The following is a 17,788-nucleotide window of genomic DNA, read 5'->3' as shown; positions in this document are numbered from 1 at the left end:
GTGTGTGTGTGTGTGTGTGTGTGTGTGTGTGTGTGTGTGTGTGTGTGTGTGTGTGTGTGTGTGTGTGTGTGTGTGTGTGTGTGTGTGTGTGTGTGTGTGTGCACAAGCTACAGCAGATCTCTGATGTAAACATTCCGTCTGACAGCGTTGGACATGCCCTCATTAAACCGGAACCACACGTCACTGTTGCCCACTGCTGTCCCCATAGATAGATCTGCTCTCTTCTCACCTGCGGAGACACAAACAGGCTTTGAATGCACTCATTCGGGTCCAAGTATTTTCATATTTGATTAAGCTGGTGGCTTTCTTCACAATGAAATAAATAGTTCATACTTTAATTGGGGAAATATAAATTTTCCGGTCAAGTCTACGAACTGCTGCTTATGTCTGAACAACAGATACATTTTTTCACGGTTAAAATTTCTTAAACCAGTGTTTTTCTGTCATTTCAGCTCAAAACAATCACTTTTACATCAATTAATTCCCCAGCAGAGCTGATCTGTTTAACTAGTTCAGCTCCAGTTTCACAGTAAAGGTGAATGCTTTTTTCCTTAGATTGAGGACAGTGGAAACAAGTTATGAACATCATCAGCCTTCAACTTCGGCAGCAGCACTGCAACACTGTTCATTTACAGTTTATTTTTAACTTGTTCTATTAGCTCTACTTTTGGTCTCCTCCTTATCCTGAGGAGCTAAATGCTAATGACTTGCTAACAGTGGTGTCCTCCAGTGAAAACAGCCGCCTGTTGTAGTATAAAAACAACACGATGAGAGCAGTGACGCTGAAGCTGCAAGTAAAATAAAAATCTGAGCCGTCGGCGTAAATATCTGTGTATCTGTGGCTCAACATAAAGCTCTGTAAAGACGATGAAAGCTGCAGACTGATAATCATTTAATCCATACCATCCTTTCACTCTCACACTGTTTTCACATTATTGCATAATTCAACTATGCACGTATCTAAAGTACTGATACATGCGTGGACGCCACCAGATCCAAATTAGTGCTTCTCAGTCCTCTCCACAAACTGATCCAATCAAATTAAAAGTCTGGGAAGCATTACAGAGGATGTGGAGCTGTGCCTGTTTTAGTAAATAAATCCTGCTTTGACCTACAAATGGCCACAGGTCTGCATTTCCACCCTGATTACACTGCTCATCAATGCCCCTGATGGTGTGGTTTCAGGAGGGTTAGTGCTTTTAATGGGTCCACTTTTAATTGCCACAGAATCTGGAACAATCACACCAATTTAACTTCCACACAATATCTGCGAAATGCACTTTTTGGTCATACGGTAAATAAGACATGCACAGAGACATGTTACGGGTCCTGAGCTAAGGATGATGCACTTTTCCAGAACTGCAGGAGGTGTGGAGATCTATTGTATTCAAACAGCAGTCACAGTTGCCTCCACTGACTCAAAAGCACCGGCAGGCTCAGAAATTACCCTGAAGAGTTTTATTAGCATCCAAGGACTACAACTGCTACATCTCAGGAAAATGCAGTAAACTGATTTTAAGAAATATATTGGATATTATTATTAATGTACATTTTAGGAAATAAATAGTAAGTATGTTTGTTCTGCTGGCTGATTCACAAATATAAGGATCGTGCTTTGCAAAGTAGTTTATTTGGCTAAGAGAGATCTGATAATAAATGCAAGTGGTAACAGTACTGGCAGTCCGGCAGCTCTGCCTGCAGGCTGCAACAAAAACGCTTAATTACCAAAGTTACATAACACACATTAGTTGTTACCTCTGGTGCGTGTGGACCTGATGTGCTTCGAGGCATTAAGTATAAATAAAAATCAGAACAGCCTGTGTTTTCTACATTTGAGATAAATGAAGTCAGGTACCTGTGTCTGAGGACGGCTGTGGTCTCTGGGGTTTAGGGGCAACAGCTCGACCAAAGAAATCCACCTCAGGCTGCAGGATGCAAACACAACAACAAAGTGATGAGAAGGATGAAGTTAAACAGGAAGTTTCAAACGCTTTGTCCTCAATAACGAGGTCAATATCAGCGAACAATCACACACACTCTCTCTCTCTCATTAGCCTAATTTCCCAGTTTCTCCATCAGGGACTGTGACCCAGTGGCTTCTCATTAGCCTCATTCCTGCCCTCTAGAGGGAACTATTATAACTCATCTAGGCTCAGTGCAGACAGGCTGCTCCACTCTGGCTCCACCAGCAGGCACCAACTACCACCCACATGTGTGAGGAGCGCAGTGCCCACACCCTGAACATACAGTAAAGTCTATAACAGTAAACATGTTACCATCAGTGGAAACTTGAGCTTTGTGTTGTTGTTTTTTTGTGCAGTCCTGCGAAAAACTAAGCACACCTCAGTAACCTTAGCAGCAATAGTGAGGTTGAAGGCATTCAGAGGTGTTTGTGTATGACTCAGTGACTACAAGGTGCCCATTTCCCCAAATCATCACCCCTCCACCACCGTGCTTAACAGTTGGTATTAGGTATTTGTGCCAATATATTACGAAATACGTTGTTCTTCTTAATAGACAACGTTTCACCATGAAAGTGTCCCAAATGTTAATCTGAGGAATTAAAGAATAATCCCAGCAGATTACTTCAGATTTTTGGGGGGCAACATCACTAAAACAATAGGCAAACATGTTGTGCAGCTAATGTGGGGCAATCAGAAATTATAGAAAATTTAAGATCAGTTTTGAACGAATAAACAAAGGCTGTATGTGGTTTACAAAGCTTTCTCCTAAGGTAGTGCTTCTCCTCCCCCCCAGTGTCAGCTGGTATACACTCCCACCCCCATGAACTGTATCAGACGTTAAGAGGGGGCACTTTCAAGTTCAAAAATAACAAATAAATCATATAAATAAAAGAACAAAATAAGGGTTTTCTCTGGTTTCAGGCCAAAAATAACAACTACAAATCAGACTATATTATCAAGCAGTGTTGGTCCAGAGCAGCAGTGATTTTCCAGCAGCTAACAGCATGTCAGTGTTTGTGCGCCTCACCCTGCTCTCCACTGTGGTCTGTTTGACGATGTTCTCCAGCCTCTGCTGGTGGTTCTTGCTTGCTTTAGGACCGGCGCTCTTTTTGTCCTCCTCTTTCTGCGTCACACAGACACGACGCATTACAAACACGTCAAGTTAATTAGCACGCGCGGGGCCGGGTGCTACGTGTGCCCGAGTCTCACCGGTGCTGGGTTTCGCAGCAGCATCAGTTGCTCGGCCCTCCTCATCTTCTCCTGCTCCATCTCTCTGCTGATGGTTTGTTTGGCCTGGTACGTCAGCTGGCGGCGCGGGGGCAGGCCTGGAAACCTCACCACCTCCTCGACGCGCCTGCAAACCCGCAGTAAACACAAACAAACGAGACGCTCGTTGTTTACACGTAGTAAACACAAATGCACTTGTGACGCAACTGACACTCGGCTGAATCCTGTTAGATGACGAACAATAACAAAAAGCTTCCACTTCTGGTGCCGTGGTTGTTGTTTTGGTTTTTTTCCCCTGCAGAATAAAACCCAGAATCTCTCATTCTCTAAAACTTTAATCCTCTTACTGCTGATCTCTAACTCAATCCACACACACACAAACACTCTCGCTCACAGCCCTGTCGACCAATAAATACAATAAAAGCAGTCATACGGTGCAGTCGGCTATTTATTGTGGAATAGCGTTATATTAGCCGTGTTATCATTAGCATCTACATCTGCAGATATCATCTTTAACATCTGAATCCATACAATTTAATAGCAGCTCTGTAATATTTATAAAGGTTTTACAACACTGGTTAAACTTCATATTACTAAAATGTAGCAGCTTTTAAATTCATTTTTTCTGCATTAGGACATATTAAGGATTTATTAGGATACACAGTCTTCTGCATGAACACAGACATCAGTTCTAGGGTTTATTTTAAATGACCTCTCCTCATCTTTCCCCCTCTTCTTCCCAGCACATCTCCTCCTGCTCACAGCCTCTGACATGACCAATCACCAACTGCGGCCAAAAAGAGAGCAGTCCAATCAAATAATCCTGTCCTGCCTGAGCGCATCCGCTGTTTGTGATGTTAAATGTTTAGATCCACGGCTGTACTCTGTGCCTTTTATGCGTGAGATATCAGAGAGTGGAGTTGTGGTGCGCTAGAGAGGGCAGGTACAGAAAGGTGTAGATCAGCAGCAGCAGCAGCAGAGCCAGCACTAGAGGCAGGCCCCAGTCGTTGGTGACCAGCACTTCGTCACAGCGAGCCTGCAGAAAGGAGCCGTCCTGGGCGTCCCGCTGCTCCTCCACACGGGCCGGCATGGCTGAGGTAACAAGCTGGTTATCCCATTCTAACTGCAGCAGGCGCCGGCATCCTCAGAATCACGAAAATAAGGGTGAACATTAAGTAAAAGTCTCCCAAGTTAAAAATGCTCTTTTTCTTCTTTTATCCTTTCATTCCTCGACCTTTCAAAAGGCCATCTCGTCACTTACTGCCTACTAACCCATCTAACTTAAACCCGCCCCTCCTTCCATCCTCTCCTCCATTCACCTGCATCCAACGGTGAGGCTTTACTGCTTGCTACCCTGCTTCAACCACGACCATCACACACACACGCCCACCAGGTGTTAAGGGGATTAATCTCTTAAGCCTCCATGCAGAGAACCACAGTGTGGACAAGAGCAGTGACCTTCAACACCCCTCAAACACACATCAGCTCTGCGTGAGTCCAGTGTACAGTGGAGTCCAGCCAGGTGTGCGTACGTGTGCGTGTACTCACGGCTCCAGCACGTAGGTGTACTGTCCCTCTGGAGTGCGGTCCTGCTTGTAAGAGAGGTTGTATGCCAGCATGGTGTCGATCAGCTCACGCATCTGCTCCTTCTCTCTGCTGCTGAACAGCTGTGGATTCACCTGAAGAAGAATATGAAACTTTGATATCATGACCCACCCACCTATATCTGTTTAATCAGACACAGAGGCTAAAAGCTGGCATTTCAGGTCCTACATTTACAATGCTTTTTGTCAAATTTGATGTTTGATGTGCAAAATCCTGGTTTATAAGATCTGCATCATAAAACCATAGATTTGTTAAAAAAAGGCATCATCATCATTGCATTCTGCACATTTTGCACAGAGTGTTTTTTGGAGTTTGGGCTGAACATACAGGCATGTACCAAGGTTACAATGTAAGCTTTTACATACGGGCCGTAGTTTGGGACAGATGATGTCGAGGAGCAAGGTGAGGATATCGAGGGTCAGGCTGAGCTGGCTGATCCTCGCTCTGATGCTTGCTGGGGTGTCGGCCAACATGGTGGACAGAGCGTTCTTGCAGCTGAGGAGCCGGGAGGAGGCCTGGATGGGACACAATAGTGACTGATCAGCAATGATGCCTAAAAAAAAACAAAACAACGTGTTTTATCACTTTTCCTTCACACTACTGCACAGGTGTGTGTAGGAGTCGTACCTCGTGCTGGCTGTGGGGATAGCTGATGCGGGGCACGTTCGTGTGGGCAAACAGGAAGTGAAATGTGATGGAAAGGAAGGGCAGGTATTTCATCAGAGAGAAGTTCTGCCCGTGCAGAATCACATGGTTCAGCTTGTCTGAGAAGGCCAGCCAATCCAGCGCCTCGCACACGCTCTGGAGGTTTGGGTCCCTCACACGCATGGACAGATAATTATCATACAGACCCTGAGGAAAAGAGATGTAACGCAACATTACGCAGTCAACCATGAACTTTTTTATATTCTGGAAACTTCCACATGAGGCAGTGCTCCTCCTCAGCTTTTCTGTACTGGCTGCTCGTATTAAGCAGGGTTAAAGTTTCAAACATTGAGGTCAGCTTGAGTTAAGAAATCCCTGTGAGCCAAAAACTCAGAAGCCCCACCCACCTGCTTTTCAAACCTTCTGTTTATGACAAGCAACCAATCAGAAGAGAGTCGGCTTAAAGGTGCAAGAGTTAAAGAAGCTCTTTTCAGACAGTCGATGAGCTGAGGAGCTGTGTGAGGGCCCGATTTAAGATAACAAGCAACTTGAAATGAGCAGAGCAGGTCCCATAGAGTTTCCTGTATTACCTGAGAAACCTTTTCATATTCTCCACTAGACAAAGCCAGATGTAAGATGTGCTGGAACCTGTGAGCTCCACTTCCTGAACCCAGTCCGTCCTCAAACCCCTCACCGACACGTTTCCTGAAAATAATGAATAAGAAGGTTTTGTGAATACTCAGCTAGGTCGGAACAAGTGAGGGTTTAGATCATTTATCAGTAATTTGCCACATATCGCCCTCTACACACCTCATACACCTGCTGTACCTTTTATTTGTGCCAAAGATTCGACATTATCTTATGACTGTTTACGATGGTCTGGCGGTCGCTTGTTTTTTTAGGCAATTCAGTTTTATTTATATAACACCAGCCACCTCAAGGCACTTTATATTGTAAGGTAGAGACCCTGCAATAATACAGAGAAAACCCCAACAATCAAATGACCGCCTGTGAATAAGCACTTGGCAAGAGTGGGAAGGAAAAACTCCCTTTTAGCAGGAAGAAACCTCTGGCCGAATCAGGCTCAGGGAGGGAAAAGAAAAGACACAGTGACTCGTTTCAAGGCTTCCTACGACTTTCACCTGCTTCAACTGAAGACTTTAAAAGACATTTTAATGCTAAGCTCAGTTCATATGCGCTGTGATTATCTTCAAGGTTTATCTGTTTATTTAGTGATATTTGCATAATTTTCACACCCATAGGTGTGAATTGTCGTCTCTCTCTCTGTGTTACCCCTGTGACAGACTGCTGACCTGTCTCGGGGAACTCGCCGTACCGTTTTGTACGTGGTAACTGGAAGATTTCCTGCCACAGATGGAACAAGCCTTTGTTCTGGTCCTTCTGCCCCACAGAGACGCTCTGAATCATCTTGCTGTCCAGCTGCTTGACGCCACGACTATGAAGGAACTGGACAGAAGCACAAACACATATTTACACCGAATTCTTCTCACTGGCTGTGCATCTGGTGGGCTTTTCCCTCTCAGCCGCGCCACCCACCTGCAGCGTGTTGATGCAGGACCGGATGTCGTTGTCGGTCTTCTCGCACAGTGACATCAGGGTGCCCGTGTCTGCCTTCAGCCCCTGGCGGAGTGAGATCTGCAAACAGCGATTTTGTTTAAACAAGGATCAGCAGCGCGTGTCGAGATGTGTGCGTGCATCTGTGAGTGTGCTGACCTCTGCCAGTCTCTGTGCCAGGCGGGAAGGCTGAGTCTGTGGGAAAGCCAGGAGGAAAGCCTGCTGCCTGAGAGGCCGGAGAGCTGGGACATAACTTAAAAAGAAACAGATGAATTTAAAACAATAAAGAAGTAAAAATGAAGTAAAAACAAGTAACAGATAACAGGTATTCACAGTTCCCACTCTGCTGTTAACGCCACAGCGTCTCTTACAGGTCGTTACAGATGCAGATGATTGGTCGCAGTAGGATCGACTCCCTCTTCTTCTTCTTCTTCGCCGTCTCCGTGCCAGCCTCCCCCCCGTGTCCGTCTTTCCTGTTCAGAACTGCCAGCAGTATGTTGATGGCGGCCTGCAGAGCACGTCAGAGGGCAAAGCATTAAGCAGGCTGCGGTCATTTAGCTGCTCTTTACCAATTTAAAGCAGGAGCGTACCGCAGGTGCTCCGTCGATCTCATCGATAATGAGGCAGTTCGGCCTCTCATTGGCTCCCAAAACGGACTTCATCTGTGTCGCCGTGTCGATGCGTTTCTGGAACACCTCGGCGCTGCGATCGTCACTGCACAAACATCAACAACGCCAAGTGAGGTTGTAAATCTCCATGATTTACTGCCACTATCTGCTCACTTATTATTACTGTGCCTAACCTGGCATTGATTTCAACCACGTTGTACCCAGCATGCTTTGCTATGACATGAGCCAGGGTGGTCTTTCCCAAACCTGGAGGACCGGATAACAACACCACCTGGAGAGAGGCCAAAATAAATCACAGTGTGTAAAAGCCAGGTAATCAAATGCAAACAGATGTGACAGATGTGCAGCTTTTAGACCTTAAATTTGGGTCGTTTGTACTGGTCCAGTTCTGCCTCCAGCAGCTCCTCGGTCACCTCAATCTTGCTCTTGAAGCGATTTTGATTCTGATTTCCTTGATTGGGTTTAAATGCGTTCTGATTGGCAGCCTGTCTGTCGGATCGGGCAGGGCGGGACTTCCTCTCTCTTCCAAACACTACGGTGTCCCACAGCTTCAGCCACTTGAGCAGACAGCGGTTGGTGAACTGAACGACACAAGACGCGCCACATCAACGAGCCGCCTCGAACAAGGACTTTAAGGAGGAAGGCTTATTCTAAAGTCACACAGAAACACCGCACATCACTTACATCGTCGCTGAGCAGCTCTGTGTAGTGACGCGGTGAAAATCTGTCCACCCACAGCCGAGATGCTCGGCCCTCTGTGTCCTCTGGATCCTCGTTTTCTTCATCTTCTGTGTTTTCAGACTCAACTAACGCGTCGTTTACACTGCTGGAATGCGACATAAACACAAAAACACAGTTAAAACTCCTGCTCGTGTATGTAATCTCAGTCTTGATGTGTCTCACTGTGTCATAGTCTCCAGTGTCCTGAGCTTTTCTTAGTGTCAGTTTGTGTTTTGTACCTTTTTCCAGTTTCCTGAAAAAGCTATCTGCTTTACTTTTTTCCCTGCTTTTCTGAATTTTCTGTTTTGATGGTCCCTGCCCTTCGAAAATTATGTGGTTCTCTTGGCCTCATCGGGTGGTGACCTCCAGCTTGCACTAGGGTGGTTTGAAAATGAGTGTGAAGCGGCCGGGGTGAAAATCAGCACCTGCACGTCAGAAAGCTGGTGATTTAGTGGTTGCTCTCTGTTGCTCCCTCACCTACAGGCTTTGAGTAGTGACCAAAAGAATGAGATTGTGGATATTAGAGGGGAAATGAGCTTCTTCCAACAGGTGGCTAGATGCTCCCTTAGAGATGGGGTGAGGAGTTCAGTTATACAGGTCAAAGCAGAGTGGTTACTCCTCCGCATCAAAAGGAGCCAGTTGATGTGGTTTGGGTATATCAGACTGAGAGAAGACCTCGGGCCAGAGCCAGGACAGGCTGGAGAAATTATGTCTTTTGACTGGCTTGGTTTCCCCCCAGGCGAGCTGGAAGAGGTGGCTGGGGAGAGGGAGGTCTAATTGTCCCCGCTTAGACTGATACCCCCGGACCCGGATAAGTGGCAGATAATGGATGGATAGACCAAACAGCACTTATTCTGTGCACTTCAACCACTCCATCTACCTCATATCACACAAACCATTTAGAATCACAAACTACATAACGTGCTTGTGTTTGGACTGTGGGAGAAAGCCTGAGGAAGCCCACTCAGGGACATACACCAGCTGGGATGTAAACAAAGAACTTGCTGTGAGGCGACACCGCTAACCACTCCACCACTCACGCCATCTTATCAGTTATCAGCTGTTGTGTTGTTTTCTGTTTTTGTTATTTCACAGTCTGTGTCCTGTTTTGAGCCCCACAAGAGTGTGTTGATGTCTATGAGTGAAACAGGAAGTGAGTTACCTCGCTAACAGCTCTGTAAGACGCTGCGATTCCTCCACAACCTGTTGGTGGCGCTGCAAGATTTCAAAGGAACACAAGACATTGATGTGACTTTACAATCATTTTATGTTCTGCTATTAATGTAAGGGCTACAGTGCCTACATTATATCACACATTTTCAAATGAATTATATTTATAGGCTTTTGTCACACTGGAAATCTAAACACTCTTATTCTTAGGTCTTCCAAAATGAGACGAGCAGATGAAATGTCCCACTATTACGTGCTGTAGCTATGAGAGCTGTACATGTAGAAAAACTGCTAAGTAAGCTACTCTTCTTCTTCTCCCAGTCCTTCAACTTAGCCCCTGCTGTGCAGAATAAAACAGTTAACGATGACAAAGTGAAGCGGAGCGTTAAAAAGGATGAAAGCTGTCCACTGGAGCTACGCTTTGTGTTCTTCATTCATGCTTCTTTGAGCTTTGTGGAAAACTGATGCTGCGACAACTGAATATGTGAAGATTACTTCTTGAGTTTCTTTATCTTCTTATTAGCATTTAGCCATTAGATTAACACAGAACACTAGCCAATCAGAGTTAGGGTCGGGACTTCATGGTCTCTGTAGAGGTAAGTAGCGTGATGATGAGATTTCTTAATTTGCTTTTAAGTTTATACTTTAAGCACATCTAAGGTCACCTTTGAGGTCAATATTAATTCTATTAATAGATTTCAATTTAAATCCACATTTTTTAAATGAACACAATTTTTGTGGATAAAAAGTATTCTTGCTAGATGCATTTTTTATCACTGGGTGCAGGGAAGGTGATGAGTCACTCACCCTGTCTGCTTCTTGCTCTCTCAGCAGTCCTATCGGCACTGCCAGCAGCCCCAGTCCACCCTGGGAGTTTGGTACTATTCTGGAGTCCGCTATCTGAAGAGACACATGGAAATGTAGAGAGAAATAGAAATATTAACCAAACTCTGGAAGCTGCAGCTGCTGCACATGATGCCTGTGCGACTTTCAGCCTCACGGATAAATAACCGCGGGGCGTTTAACCTTTGTCTCTGCGTTCTCTTTCTGTCGGAGGTAGACCCGATTCCCAGACGAGTCCGTCACGCTGATGTAGTCTCCCTCTAAAGGAGGTCGCTTCAGCACACGCAGGGATGTTGGCGCCGCTGTGGGAGGTCGCTGTGGAGTCAGTGGAATCTCAGCAAAGCCGCTGATATCCAGCACAGCAGGGGTAGAGCTAGAACAAAAAACATGTTCAGAAGTCTTTTAGATTTATATTAAAGGCTGAAAATCACGTGTTTGTACAATTATGATTTTAAAATAACAACTGTATCGTGCAGGTTATTGTTATGCCCATCTCCACGTACAACAATCCCACCAAGGACAAAAACAGAAACTGCTTAAATATGATGGAAAAAAGATGACTGCATTCAGCACCAGCTACATCTGCTCCTCAGGCACCTGTGTGCCGCTGTGCCTCCAGCAATACACGCCGCTTTGTTTCAAATGACTGTCATGTATTGTTTTTAAGTGCATCTTACTTGTGTGTGAGTTTCTGCAGTTTCCGCTAGATGAAATGTTTGGGATTTTTAGGAACATCTTTTTGCTCCGGTATCAATTGAAAAAGATGCAGATGAATGTTAATATAATATATGTTCATTATTGATCTAAAAAAATACAATAGTTCAATAAAATCGCCACAATATAACAAAGCAAATGAGCTCAATAAGTAAAAATCAAGGTAAAAATAAAACATAAATAAATAAAACACATTGAAGGTGTCTCTGAAAGAGTAAAAACAGGTCAATAAATTCAATGATGCTAAACAAATCATTAAAAAAAAACAAAAAAAAACCTACCTGATGGCGTGAGAGGGCTCATAGTGCTCTGGAGAGGATGGTGGTGTGATGTCATCACTCAGTGAAGGGACTTTGCTCTCTTGAACTTGTGATGCGTTGAACAGTCGCTTGACCACACCGGTGTCCTGCTTCTGTCGCTTTGCCTTTGGAGCTGAAAGAGGCAGGCTTAGATTAAAGCTGCAAATTAGACAGGTGTAAAATACAGGTGCACCCTGAGGGTGAACTCACTGATGGGCTGATCGTCCAGCAGGTGCTCTATATCCGAGATGTCGTCTCCTGGACCCTGACTGTGGCGTTTCCCCGGCTTGCAAGTTTCCTCTACGATTTTAAAGCACACATAAAATCATACATTAATTACTTCAGATGAAATTTCCTGGAGACTTTACACCAACTTTATCTATCCTAACGTTATTACCACCATCCTACAGAGCCTGACCAATTTACCGTCAAGCCAGTATGGCTATTTGCTGATCAGCTGACAAACGAAGAGGATGAAGAACTGGGAGAAACACCCTTCAATCATGTTATAGGTGTTGAAGTTACAAAGTCTGAACTGCAGAGGGTGCTCTGCAACTTCCCCGTTCCCAGCATGTTTGTAATGCCACAACCAGCCAGCTGAGGAGTCCATCCTCTTTGAGGGAATAATAAACCAAATAGAGACAAAAGTCTGCATTTGCTTGGATGTATAGTCCTGAACAGAACAGCACCATCAGTGAGGTGTCAGAGGGGTCCGAATTAGTTTTGCTGGATGATGATAACTTTAACTTCACTTGATTTATCTGGTGTTGCTAGTCCAGTTTCCTTTGCAGTTATCTGCTGGTGTAGGAGCATCTGAAACTGTGACACCAAGAAACTGAATAGGCTGACTGGGAGGGCCAAGGCTGTGCTGGGGAGTCATTGGTCTGGTTGAAATGACCAAAATGCATAAGAAAAAGAGCATTCAGACCCCTTTTTTCCATCAGAGCTTCCTTCATTTTTCATGGCATAGCTTCAACGAGGTGATGGAAACATTCTTCAGAGATTTTGGTCCATATTGACATGAAAGCATCACAGAGTTGCTGCAGATTTGTCAGCTGTAGATTGATGATGAGAATCTCGTGTTCCACCACTAGCCATTGGATTGAGATCTAGTGACTGTGGAAGCCATTCGAATGCAGAGAACTCGCTGTCATGTTCAAGAAACCAGTTTGAGAGCATCTGTGCTTTGTGGTAAGTTGTGTTATCTTGCCAGGAGCAGACATCAGATTATGGTAAATGGCTTGTATTTGTATAGCGCTTTACTAGTCCCTAAGGACCCCAAAGCGCTTTACACATCCAGTCATCCACCCATTCACGCACACATTCACACACTGGTGATGGCAAGCTACATTGTAGCCACAGCCACCCTGGGGCGCACTGACAGAGGTGAGGCTGCCGGACACTGGCGCCACCGGGCCCTCTGACCACCACCAGTAGGCAACGGGTGAAGTGTCTTGCCCAAGGACACAACGACCGAGACTGTCAAAGCTGGGGCTCGAACCGGCAACCTTCCGATTGCAAGGCGAACTCCCAACTCTTGAGCCACGATCGCCCCAATTATGTGCATACCATAGTCATAAAGGGATGGACATGGTCAGCAACAACACTCAGATTTGCTGTGGTGTTTAAATTATACTCAGAAGTATGCCAAGAAAATATACCTAACTACATTTCACATTCACCAGCCTTAATCATGGATGGATCTATGTTTGTCTATGTTTATGAGTAAATTCTGGCCCTATAATTTGAACACAGCAACAGAAGTCACAGCAGAGAACATTTTTCCAGGCTTCTACTCTCCAGATTTGGTGAGCCCATGCATCCTCATTTTCCCGTTATTAGTTCACAGAAGTGGCACCTGGTGTAGTCTGCTGTAGCACATTTCCATCAAGGTTTGATGCAGATTTGCAGAGATTCTCTTCAGCATACCTTGTTGTAATAAGTTGTTATTTGTATTATTGTTATCTCCCTATCAGCTCAGAGCAGTCTGCCCCTTCTCCTCTGACCTCTGGCATCAAAAATGCACAGAGAGAACTGCCACTGGGTATTTTCTCTTTTTTGGGCCATTCTCTGTAAACCCTAAATATGGCTGAGCAGGAAATCCCCAGTAGATCAGCAGTTTCTGAAATACATGACCGCGTTTACATGCCTAAATGCATTCAATTGCTACGACGTGGCTAGCTGGTTAGATATGTGTGTTCACATATCTACAAATATACTGTCTATTAATAAGCTATTTTTTACTTTTATAAAGTCATAGCTACACATATCTAGATGTGTGCGTTCACATATCTACATATACGGGTGAGTGTATAATCACTGCCTCTAAATCTTATTTGCAAACTCTACTTTTTATTGCACCTGTACAGATATCTCAAACTCTATTTTCATTATATTTATTATTTTTCTTTATCTTGTGCTATTAGCTTGTAGCTTGAATGTATGCACTTCTATTTCTTTTTATTCTAGCCGGAGTCTGTTTTTGTTGCGTTTTGCTCTATCCGAACACACTGACACAGCTTTCCCAAAGATCCTGAAAGCCATTTAAACGCACCTCAAGAGCCGTACTGTTCAAAACCAAAGCAGCCCTGAATTAAGTCTACTCCTAAACAAAAACTCCACTTTTCTACGACGTTTTCCGAGAAGCAGCTCGGTGATTTAACAGTTGAATCACAGGCTAGCTACCCTTTGGTAACTTGAGTGTTTTGGACTCACCCTCCATCTCAGCCAGCACCTCCAGCTCGTCAGCAAACTGCTCCTCGAAGTCGTCCTGTACCTCGAACAGTTCATCGTATTCGTCCATTTTGCCTGGTCCGATAAAACCCGAGACACGGCGGCTAAATAATCAGGAAAAATATATTTCCCCCGATAACCCCTTGCTCAGCTTCGACAGCAGCTTTGGCACAGTCGCGTTCCCGGCAAATTTTTTGTTGTGAAGTATTACATCCGGGTAACTCCGTTGCTCTCACTCCTGATTGGTTATCGCAGTTCTTTCCTATTTCCCGTCATGCACCACTTGGCTAAATGTTCTGAATAACTGAAAAAATGCAGACATTTCCCTCTAACAGTACGACTAAATGTGTGCCAAGCTGTTTCCCTTAAAGCAGAATTATTTCACTTTCAAATAGATAAACTTTGTTTCTGCTAGTTTGACCAGAGGGTGGCGCTGTCACTTCTCTTTAGTGACATAGCTCGGATGTGTTCATTTGCTGCCGGATTCAAATAATATTTTTTTTGCGCGTATCCCTTTGAAGTTGCTGCTTTGACATTTTAATTTGGATCTCATAAAGTTTTCTCTTGAGATAACATCAACTAAATCTGCACATATTTAGTTAAAGTGCCGTCAAACTTGCAAATATTCAGTGCTGTCATCAAAGTCTATCTCCCAGCCCTAGAGAAGATGTTTTTATTCATTACTATATTATTAATGTTGTTGACAGAGACCTCTATGCACACCAGTTATTCTTACCGCTTTTACCAATACCACATTTGATGCTGCACATGGTAATATTGTATATTAATAACTTATTTTTTATTTTCATAAGGTCATATTTCCCTGCAATGATCTTATTGCGCAGCCAATGCACTGTAAACAATGCACTGTACTGTTAAAACTCATGAAACACAAGTTATAACATCCACATATGTGAATATTACAAATTATAGACCTTCTGATATCTTCTTATATATTTTTTTTTCTATACGTTTTCTCAGTTTGCTGCTTTTTACCAGCAAAAGCTTGAAACAAACTGCAAACAAATTTACATGAAGTGGAAACTTAATTAAGTGATATTTTCTTAAAACGTGACTGGCGGGCTTTCTGTTACCTGTTGCTGTGTGTTTTGCGAGTGTGAGAGTGGGGTTTTGTGTGGCTCTGTGTGAGAGAGAGATTAATGATGATGGTGTGCGTGACGTCAGGGCGTCTCCATCATCGCCATCTGCTCCTTATAGCGGACAAACACCGGCCAGCAGCTTGTGTGTGACACTGAGTTAATTTCACATCAGGGAGCACAAAAGCAAGACCGATAAACTGACACCCACCCTTGGACTTCTCCATCCTTTCATGCTGTCACCAATGAAAAATGTACAGGTGTGCTCAGAGAAAAGGTACGCTTTTTCACTGTGAGGCCAGCAAAAGCAAACATGTCAGAAAACATAGCTTCAAACAAGTGTGTGAAACCGTAAAGGTCAGAACTCTTCATACAGCGCTGGCTTTATATGGATGAAATATCCAAACTGATGATGACTGATGAAACAAAGGTAGAGAAAAATAAACACTAAAACTGAAAAATATATGTATTTGAGAAAAAATAGAGCTTTTAAAAACTGCAGTCAGGTCCATATGATTTTTGAAAATGAAACACTTTTTTCTCTAAACCACCTCAGTAGAGTTTATGTAGTTAATCGAAGCTGGACAGACTAACACAGTTTGACTGATAATTTGATTGTTTTTCATTCTTGGATGCCTGAAGTCTCACCATAAACTGTTTCCTTCACTAAAATGCTCCGCAGGCCTTTACTGCAGCCGCCTTAAGCCACTGCTCATTTGTGGTTTTCTCAGCATTCAGTTTTCTGTTTAATAACTGAGAAGTATTTTCTATTTATATGACTCATAATTTATGGCCACTTATCATACCTCCAGATCTATTTTATTTCACACGCTCTTTGTCTTTCCACATCATTCATCATAATTTAGTTGTCTTCTGTGGTCTTTCGGGCGTTCTTGGTGTTGCAGAGCTGACCGCTGCATTCCTTCTTTTTGAAAATGAACCAGATAGTTTACTTGGTCACTTGTAAAGTTTTTTTCATCTCTTTTTCTTTTGGTTCATTTTGGATTTTAAACCTAATGATGGCCTGCTTTGCTTGCATCAACGTCTCTCTGGACCTCACATCAAGAATTCCAGTAAACAGCTACCAAATGCAAGTTCAGCTTTTTGTATCAACTCTTTCTATATGCTTAATGTATCATGAAATGGCAAAAGAGCAGATTTCACCTGGCCATTAAGCTGTTTCTCAGTCAATTGTCCCATTAAGTTTCAGCCTCTCAAAATGGGGGACTGTGAATTAAAAACGCCTGTAATTCCTAAACTTCAGGCACATCTCGATCGACTAATCTAAAATGCACTGTGGTGGTGTACAGAGGCAAGATTATAAAATATGTGCTACTGTTCAGATATCAATGCAAATGATTCTCATGTAGTGCTTTTATACTCTACCTGAAAAATCTACCTGAGCAATCAAAGCACTTTATACAACTTTCCTGGTTCATACAAGCACTTCGTTGTCTACCTAAGGGTTTTCTCACACGTTCACTTTCTCATGTGTGATGACCTATTTCAGCATCTTGCCCCCGGATATTTGGCGTGCAGACTCGACCTGCTCTACCTCCTGAGCTATAACCACCCGATGTCTGCATTTATGTACCCAGTATAAATAAATAAATGACAGCGCAGTGGAGAGCAGACAGGAAGAGACAGAATGGCGAGGACTTGCAGCAGAGGGCTGCAGGTCAAAGTCAAACCCGGGCCGCTGCATTCAGCCTTTAGTGACATATGGTTTCCTGCTCACGCTGTTAGCTAAACTGGTGCCACTTAAAATTTAAGCCTAAATACATTTTTACAATCTCATGACCGGCATAGTAAGGTAAATCCTTTTTTTTTTTTTTCATTTTATCAATTTGTTAAGATCTCATATTCAAAATAATTTATGTAAAAAGGAAAATACAAATTTTACACACATTAAAAATGTTTGTGTGAATGAGTTTTTACAGACTGTAGCACAGGCAGATTTTACAGCACCAATTTTGCCATGAAGTAACAGGTAAGCATTAATTAGGGGTCTGATAGGAAAGCATCCAGGTGTGTGTACTATACTATAGACAGTATAAACTAAACTACTACTATTTCATCAGAATAGCTGCTGTAAGAAGGATACTTTATATTTATTATCCTGATTTGTGTTCTCCATTTGTGGCACTATTTCCAGCATCTTCTTTTGTAAAGAAAGGCCTTTATGGTGTCTTATTTACTGTATCGCCTCCTAAAGATATCAGGATGAAACCATAAACAGCTCAGACACGTTCTCACACACTTCCACTGACCCTGCTTAGCACTTCCCAGAACAGATTTTTGTGTGTTTAGACGCTAATGATTATAAACTTGTCATCGGCAATGATTGACCATCTGTGTGTGTGTGCGTGTGTGTGTGCATGTGTGTGTGCGTGTGTGTGTGCATGTGTGTGTGTGTGTGTCACCGTGGACTCTGATTTACATCAGTACTTCCCCGCTCGCACACACTGTGCACTCCATTATCCCCTAGCAGAGTGTGTGTGTCAGCACTTCAGGTGCCACATTAAGGTGATGTGTTTAATCATCAGTTCAGCCACTGGTCTGCCCTC

The 17,788-nt window shown here is 43.6% G+C and overlaps 1 protein-coding gene across 1 annotated transcript; it reads right to left on the bottom strand.

The window, feature by feature from the left end:
• Positions 1-51: 51 nt before the first annotated feature.
• Positions 52-14,335, bottom strand: chtf18 (CTF18, chromosome transmission fidelity factor 18 homolog (S. cerevisiae)). Its single transcript, XM_031729776.2, has 22 exons — positions 14,107-14,335; positions 11,602-11,691; positions 11,374-11,524; positions 10,562-10,751; positions 10,343-10,435; positions 9,528-9,580; positions 8,330-8,471; positions 8,002-8,226; positions 7,819-7,916; positions 7,607-7,730; positions 7,388-7,524; positions 7,176-7,269; positions 6,999-7,097; positions 6,778-6,908; positions 6,032-6,146; positions 5,424-5,648; positions 5,162-5,311; positions 4,740-4,870; positions 3,174-3,318; positions 2,992-3,087; positions 1,856-1,925; positions 52-229 (listed from the first exon to the last, which is right to left on the bottom strand). The coding sequence occupies exons 1-22, from the start codon at positions 14,192-14,194 to the stop codon at positions 108-110; spliced, it is 2,769 nt and encodes a 922-aa protein (XP_031585636.1). The 5' UTR covers positions 14,195-14,335; the 3' UTR covers positions 52-107.
• Between the last annotated feature and the right edge of the window lie 3,453 nt (positions 14,336-17,788).

Source organism: Oreochromis aureus, linkage group 6, assembly GCF_013358895.1.
Source record: "Oreochromis aureus strain Israel breed Guangdong linkage group 6, ZZ_aureus, whole genome shotgun sequence".
Classification (NCBI taxonomy): domain Eukaryota; kingdom Metazoa; phylum Chordata; class Actinopteri; order Cichliformes; family Cichlidae; genus Oreochromis; species Oreochromis aureus.
The sequence above is the reverse complement of the archived record's forward strand: the minus strand, read 5'-3'. Positions and strand labels throughout refer to the sequence as shown.

Bases quoted from the DNA above. Each gene is read 5' to 3' on its own strand.
- chtf18 (XM_031729776.2), bottom strand. From the start codon at position 14,194: ATGGACGAATACGATGAACTGTTCGAGGTACAGGACGACTTCGAGGAG. The intron at 10,752-11,373 runs GTAGGTTTTTTT...TTTTTGTTCTAG, and splicing joins GAGCCCTCTCACGCCATCAG to CTCTACCCCTGCTGTGCTGG. The intron at 9,581-10,342 runs GTGAGTGACTCA...GAAATCTTGCAG, and splicing joins GAGAGCAAGAAGCAGACAGG to CGCCACCAACAGGTTGTGGA.